Source organism: Solanum verrucosum, unplaced genomic scaffold (assembly GCF_900185275.1).
Source record: "Solanum verrucosum unplaced genomic scaffold, falcon-dt-bn FXZP01000064.1, whole genome shotgun sequence".
NCBI lineage: Eukaryota > Viridiplantae > Streptophyta > Magnoliopsida > Solanales > Solanaceae > Solanum > Solanum verrucosum.
Window position 1 is genome coordinate 1,268,867 of NW_026020144.1, and position 8,227 is coordinate 1,277,093.

Sequence of the window (8,227 nt, forward strand, 5' to 3'; positions counted from 1 at the left end):
TGCATATCAAGAATCATAAATAAGCAAATAATTTTACGAATTCACTCCTTAAATGCTTTTACTACTAGTATATCTTTTAGTAAGTAACAAATATGAACGCACAACAAAACATGCTAAATAGTAACTAAGCGAACCAAACTTTTTTCCTTGATTTTGGTAATTACTTTAGGAACTGTAATTAATTATCAATTAATCAATCAGTTAGGTACTACTTCAATAAAATTACTATCATCATTTTGTCTTCTTTTTTGACTCATTTCTGGCCCCAACTCTGTAGAAATTATCTACAGTTCAAAGTTATCCTTTTGAGTACTATAATGCTTCCTTTACCCTACTTCTATCCATATCCTTCAGTTTCTTTACCTTTATTTCTTGCAGCTTTAGAAGAAGAAACGTAAACCTTCAATAAAAAAAAAAAGAGTTGAAGTTCCCTACACTATCATGTATAATTTGTTTATACGATCAGGTTAAATATATAAATCTTCATAACAAAATTGATATTACGACATAAATATTTTTGTATTGTCAGTACTTATAACTTAAATCGTGAAAGAGTAAAGGAATTTGGTGGGGTAACATATATTGACATAGAAAATGACAAGTTAAATGTTGAAGGACGGCATTTTTTTTCAAGCATAAATTGAGGGGCCACATTTTAAGATACTATTTATTATGGTACAGTTGGGTAGATAAACTTAAAACATCAATGTATTTACTCACCTTCAACTAACTAACAATATGTAAAAAAGGCAAATAAATAAAATAAATAAATATGTACAAAAATCATAGTTGGATCAGCATTACCTCACGGGTGTTACAATTTTTTAACTAACTTGAAATTAGTTACATAAATTTAAGGATACAACAAAAAAGAAAAAACAAACTCAACCGTACAAACAGCTCAAGTACAAATAAAAAAAACGTTAAGCCTAAGATTCCAATGCTTCGTATATCACGACAAAGCATGGAAGTATAGCCCTTGGATTAAATACGTATAATTCCTCGAGATTCGAGTAGATCCCTGCATGTCCGGCTACTGAATCGTATACGATAGAGTCAGTAGCTGACAAGCTCGAACCAGAACCAGAACCAGAGCCAGAGCAATTCTCCTCCTCTGTCGTGGGAGAAGCCCCCACATCTTTTGCGGTCTGCTTGACTCTACCAGCAATGACCCGACACACGATCATCGCTCTGCGTCGGGCCATACCACTACCGAGACAATCATGGGCCCGCCCACTACTAGCAGTAGTGCGGACCCCACTAGTTTTGTTTCCTTGGAAACCGTGGCGTATGGTAGTGCAAACTCCACAGCCGGGTACGGAGCCACACAAGCTGGACGAGCCACGTGCACCGAGAGTGCATGTAAGGCTCGTGCAGTAAAATCTAAGCAGCTCATTTCCATCAGCGGCGCATCTTGGGTTTTTCTTGCCTGTGGCCACTGCATGTATCTTTACCGCGTCCCTGCAGTCCTCGAACCGTTGGATCGTACGTTTGGTGTTGTGGACTTTTAATATCCGTTCGATCTTACAGATTGGATTATCCTTCTTGAGCCAGCTTGATTTGAAGATTATTTCCACTATGTTACGGCTTGAATCTTCCGGACCCAACTCTGACACTGAAAATAAATTATAAATTTTTTTATGTAAATAATCTTCGTTCAATCGCTTAAATTAAAATTAACCCGCAAACATATAACAAATATATAAATATCGACTAAGAAAAGTAAACAATGAATTCAACTAATTATAATTTATATGAATTTTTATTTTCAATTTGTTTTAGTCATGACAATTTCAACATTCAACAAAAAAATATGTGAACAAAGAAAACCGAAGAAAATAAATGGGGTCTCATTTCTAGTTGGTAAGATATCAAATCTTAATGGCCAACCAGCAACCAATTATGGGTGTTAATGTTTATTAACTAATTATGAAATTATTTAGGAATAAGCTATTCCATATTTAGTACTATGATAAATAATTAGAACTTAAATAGCTAAACAAGATAAGAAAACATTAATTATTAAGTGGAGTGGGCTACCAAATGCTGATGATTCAAAGACAAGTAATATCTCAGTATTAAAGATTCGATTCTTCTTATGTATGCATTCTTAATTAAACAAAATAAAATAATCTTCAACATTATTAAACTAATTAAGATTTTAATTAATTTTAGTATGAGTAATTTAGGGTGTCATGTTGTCGGTGTGACATATGATAATAAAAAAAGAAAATAATTATTCGGCAATTAAATTTTTCCTACATGTAATAATATATACTGTATAGCTCTTTTCAATTTTATGAAGAGGTAGTTGGCAAATATTACTCTAGATGGTCCTTAAAATATTTAAGTACTGGTCCACAGAAAAAAAAAGCAAAGTATTTATTGGGGGTTCAACCAGTGTATCACAAATATACATTTAATTAACGTACTTTACATTATTATTTTATAAAAATTGTATTAACAATTCCGTTTTGCTTCCACTAACACAATTTGAACTTTGCCTAAAACAATTCAAAGCTTAAATGTTGTCTAAAGCTTGTCTCCTTTTACTAGATTGAAATCATGCTTTTCTAGGAAAAATATGAGCAAATTAAGTATTTAAAAACGAAAAGTTACACATTTGACTGCTCAATAAAAAATATCAAAATTTACTAGTTAATATACATATATAATGTGTATATACTATATATCTGTCGATTATATATTATTTTGTGTGGACTAGCTTTATGTCACTTTTCTAAAAGAGATTTTCCACACAACCCCCACTCCCACCCCTCCCTAAGCTAAACAAAAGGAATATGAGTATAACTAGGAAAGAAAATATAATATATAAGGATTTAACTTATAGATACGAATAATAGACAATCATTTTGATATTATTAAGTGTATCTATTTAACTTCTTAAAGCATATGTTTTTCAGGATACTAATTTATATATATATATATATATATAAAAGTTTTTATAGAAAATTATTTATACTTATTTTTAAGGGAGTATTTGAGATTTTTCAAACATAAAACAAGAAATTAAGAAAATAAAAGATTTACCAGCATGTTTAACTGCTTGATGATGTTCTAAGCTCTCAATTTTTGGAAAAACTTCTCCACATTCAGGACATGCACATATTGTTGACCTTGGTAAAGGATACCTATAAAAAATTAATTAATATTTTCACTCATTAATACTATATATCAAGATTATTAATCACAAATAAAATGTATTAGAAAAATGAAATTAAAATTAAAAATATACCTGCTAGGATCTACTATCATGTGACACTCATAACATCCAGATAGCTTACGAAACTGCATTCCTCTTGATGAAGTAGTACACGTGGAGCTACCACCACCGTTTGATCTAGCAAGAGACCTCGAACTTGAAGATGAAGGGCCATGATGAGATGTTTTATTCTTGCTTAGAAGACGAGTTTCTTGGCCTAAACTGCTACTTTCTGGGGAATTATCAGCTCTATGTACCACTCTTGTGTTGCCATGTACCACATCCCTGATGATATCGAGACATAATATAATTAAATAACTAAAATTATACGAAGTAATTTTTTTCTAACAACTTAAAATTGGATAATATCCACAAATAATCACTTTCTAGTCAATACAATTGAAAAAAATAATCATTATTATAAAGTTTCAAATTCTTAGAATGAAATTTTAAGATACAATCACAAAGTTTCTATTATTAATTTGAAGAGTTTGCTTCTATATGAAAATGATTTTTTTTTATCGCATATGGTAAAAAAGAAAGTGCATATAGATAGCGCAGATTATTCGATTAGATCAATGCATGTATGAATCCTAAAAAAAATAGTATATATGATTATTTTTTAATTACAAGATCATAAAATGGCTATTCTTGACTTAATGTTTTTTAAAGATGTTTACGCATTCAACATGGTACAAAAGGAGATGTTCAAATTTGTAAAAAAAAATCCCACATATTTGATCCATGAAAAAAGAATCACGTTACCGAGATATAATATAATTAAGTAATTAATACCTGAAACTGCATATGGAGCTACAAGAACTCAACTTTGAATAAGCTCCAGCAGGAGCATTAGAAGAAGAAGGAGGGTTCTTGGAAGCAGGATCATGAACAGTTGAGTTTTCAATTTGTTTGCAAGTCAATAAGTTCTTGAATTGATCCCATGAAGATGGCTGCTTTTGTTTCTCCTTGTTCTGTTTTTGTTGTTTTTTCCTTCTCTTTGAAGGTTGATCTTTTTGGGTATTTTCTGGTAAAAATGTTAAAAGTGCCATTAAAAACAGAGCAAGAAAATGGAAAAAAAACAGAGGAATTGTTGAAGAAGAAGAAGTAGTTCTCTTCTTCATAAGAGAAAAAGAGAGAGAAGTTTGTTCTAACTTTTCTATATTACTGTAAAAGAGTGTGTAGTTTCTTTCTTTTTATTAATGGAGAGGGATCCAAGATGGGGAAAAAAAAAGTTGGGCTTCTTTATTATCTACTCCCCCTCTACTGTATTTAATATTCTGTTTGCTGCTTCTTAGCATAATAATATAATCCTGATGTATTTGTCTTTTTCTAGTTACTGCTCTCTGGTGTAATGTATTCATATTGAAGTCTGACTAATTTAGATTTGTGTTACGTATGACATGTTAAAGGAAAACGTGTTCCTTGTCACAAATTTCTTTACTCAAAATATGAGACTTTTGATTAAGGTAGAATAATTCTATTCATCACGTTGTGTTGTGTAAGGCTCATTAAAAAGGGATGTGCTTTCTACCGGAACCTTTTTCATATTTAGAAGCTGAGACTTTTGATTAAGGAAGCATCACTTAAAACCTATTAAAAGGGGGAAAACTCTCTACTTAAACTTTTTCCATAACTAGAATGTGAACTTGAGATATTTTTTTTCCTATTCGGTATCTGATACTCACATTGGAGCTCGACTAAATTCGAATTCGCGTTGGGAGGTTCAATATTGGGGTAGAACGCTCTCTAACAAACACGACTTCATACCCAAAAAGACTCGAACCCGAGACCTATGATTAAAAATGCAAAAATACTTACTACTCCACTACTACTCGAGATTGATAATTAAAAATGAAGGAATCTTATTCTATCACATATAATTTTTGATGGTATACATAGATTTGTCTACTTTTTTTTGTCTTTGATGTATATCTTGATTAATCTATACTTGATCAAATTGATTTTTCCCTTCTAATCTCAACCATTAATTTAATTAGATTTGACTTTGGCAAGACCGAGTGAATTGATAGTTGATCAACCATAGTGGAGTCTACACTATGAAGTGACTTAAATGTACACATTCGATTTTAAAAATGTTGACTACCGGTTTAAGTTATTTCGTTTTAAAGAAAATTGCATTAAATTTAACACATATAGTATATACACACACTAAAGGCACCTTCAATTTTATATTTCTTTCCACATTTTTTTGTTTCTTTAATAAAAATCACTTTAAAACACTTCATAGGCAGATTCATAGTACATAACGTGCAATTTAATTTGTTCCATTTTGGTCTATCTTCTTATTTTTCAAATAACTAGTTTCACTTAATGTGAAATGTTACTATATCTAATTCTTTCTTAGGAGTATGATATTATGAAGTTTTTCTACGTTATTTTCTTAATCACTTACTCATGTACTCTTTGCTTTCGGTTAGACCTCGCATGTAGAATACTAGTCCAAATAATTTGTGTTTTAGACGAATTATGAACAACGTGAGATATGTTATATGTATGTACATGCAAAAGAAGAAAGTAAAAAACCCTCAAAACATGTAAGTGTATAATATAAATTTGGACACATTCTAAACTTTCTAACTCTACATTCTAAATTTGCTTTGTATAATAGTACTCGAAAAAATCCATAAATTTATCTTCTTTTTTTTTCTTTTTTTTTTAATAATAGAAAAAATCAAGAATCAATGACTTTGAGTGTAAAAGAAGAGACTTCAAGAAAGAACAAGTTATTAAGTCATTTTCCATTTTTTCACATTAATATCTTTTCTTTCACCACTTTATACATCTTATGGCCTTTGGGATCACTCTCAAACTTTTGGAAGTTTCTCATTGTTTATATCTACGCACTTCCTCGCATGCAATAATTGCTTGGAAATCTATGGATGCATTTTATAATTACAGAATTGAAGAAAATCGACGAAATTAATCCGTTTTTAATATTAACACACTATTTTTTTGACATGATATAATACATAAACGTATTCTTTAACTTGATCTCAGTTTACATCTATACAATCAAATTTTGAATGTGCACAAGTAAACATTTAAATTTGATAAAATTAAACAAGGTAACACATGAATCGTACATGACAATTCGCGTGAGATACACTCGTCGTATATGACACAAGGGAACGAAGGGAGTGTATCTTATATGGGATCACTCTCAAACGTTTGGAAGCTTCTGAATGTTTATATGTACGCACTTTCTCCTTAGTTTGGAATGACTAGTCAATTTGTTCCTCATAACACATGGTGGGTTTGAAGATTCCAATAATTAGCAAAATGAAAAATGAAAAATGACAAAAGAAACCACACATATTTTGCCAAGAAAACTAGTAAACACCAACAGGGTGACTGACTTTTGTGAATGATTATTATTATTATATATGTATATATATCCATTTAGGTCCCTCAAATTCAACAAAGTGCCTCTCTTTTCAGTACAAATTCCCAAAAAACATCCCTATTATATGTCCACAATGTCTTCCTATCTCTCTTTAGCCACTTTAGGGCCTTAGGTACTTAGCAACATGTGAAATTGGAACATGCTTTGCCTATAGATCTAGACAACTTGCAGTTTAAGTGGATAGCCAGCAGATAAACAAAAAACCTCAGGAAAAAAAAATACTTAACTAAATACTTGTTCCCTAATTAAATAATTTATTATTACTATCTTTTTGGCTGTAAAAAATTGGTTGGACGAATGGCTAAGATTATCCTGACGCAAGCATCAATAACTCATATATTCTACAACTCAAAATTATGGTTTGCATCGTCCAAGGAGGGACGTACTGCACCCAACGAGGTTAATGTAGACAGTTTATATATCTTAGCTTGATGTAAGAATTTGTACTCAGTTATTCTCCAACTCAAACTCGTGAGTCGTGATCCTATAGGTTATACTGATGCAACTTTATTGTTGCTTCAAGACTCCCCTTACGGATATTATTTTCTATATATTTATTGTTTTTACTATCAAGTTAATTATTAAAAAATGCAAGCATCTTAATGGAGTGGTTAGAAGTCAGATGTTGATTTGGCCAACCATTCACTAAGAGAAGATATTGCAGAAGGTGTTCCCTTGTCGTCCCAAAATATGCGGACCTGTTCACCATTTCCCTTTTCTCATCTCATCCACATACAATACAATTGTTAATTAATTCACTAATGGACACTATAAGTATATAATAATGCAAATATTTTATATATATTAATCAATATAATTTATAGTGATAATATATTACTTATTACTCCATCCTCCGGATAATAATAATAATCGATTTAATTTTAGTCACAACTACCAATACCAACTCTTTTGCTAGTATCAACAGATTTAATACCAGTATAAACATTTAATTTTCATATTCACTTGCTTATATGTGCATGTATATTTCAAAAATATACCCTTAATTCCTATAACAAAAGTATATAAGTAGATCTATTTTTTTGTTATTATGAAATTTCATACAAAATAGTTATATCTAGAGCCGAGTCTAGAAATTTGGTTGATCTTAATACAATATTTCTCACTCTAGACACGATATTTGATATTTTATGATTTCTTATGCATATATACATCATAAAAATTGTCATATTATGATATTTCAATATGCCAATATATAAAAAACAATCGAACTCAATGATTTGAGTAAATAATAAATAATTGAATTCTCGTTTAGCATATACTAACATTTACTTAACAAAACATTATTAGATACAAGTTGGATTGAAATAAGTCTAGATCTAACATAAATTGAGTTGACCCTTAATATATGATATTGACTTACATTGGGCTTGATGTCTATTGGAAGTCAACCTTCATAAATTAGGGGGTAATACTGCTACTATAAAAACTTTCGAGGATTTTTACCAAATACCTAAAGTTTAGGGGGCAAATTGAAATTTCCCCTTTCGTGAATTATCCCAATTTTAAATCCCCCACCATTTTAGTGCCCAAATATTCATTTGTTTAAATTACAGTCC

General features: G+C 30.6%; 1 protein-coding gene across 1 annotated transcript; it reads right to left on the reverse strand.

The window, feature by feature from the left end:
• Positions 1-775: 775 nt before the first annotated feature.
• On the reverse strand, positions 776-4,456 carry LOC125827674 (uncharacterized). The gene is made up of 4 exons (XM_049506991.1): positions 4,019-4,456; positions 3,257-3,508; positions 3,052-3,152; positions 776-1,615 (listed from the first exon to the last, which is right to left on the reverse strand). Exons 1-4 carry the CDS (start codon positions 4,345-4,347, stop codon positions 930-932), a joined length of 1,368 nt encoding a protein of 455 aa, XP_049362948.1. The 5' UTR covers positions 4,348-4,456; the 3' UTR covers positions 776-929.
• Between the last annotated feature and the right edge of the window lie 3,771 nt (positions 4,457-8,227).

What these genes read in the sequence shown, in the direction of transcription:
- LOC125827674 (XM_049506991.1), bottom strand. Translation starts at nt 4,347, where the DNA reads ATGAAGAAGAGAACTACTTCTTCTTCTTCAACAATTCCTCTGTTTTTT. An exon ending in AGCTCCATATGCAGTTTCAG is followed by an intron (nt 3,509 to 4,018) that starts GTATTAATTACT and finishes CGATATCATCAG; the next exon opens with GGATGTGGTACATGGCAACA. An exon ending in TCAAGCAGTTAAACATGCTG is followed by an intron (nt 1,616 to 3,051) that starts GTAAATCTTTTA and finishes ATTTATTTTCAG; the next exon opens with TGTCAGAGTTGGGTCCGGAA.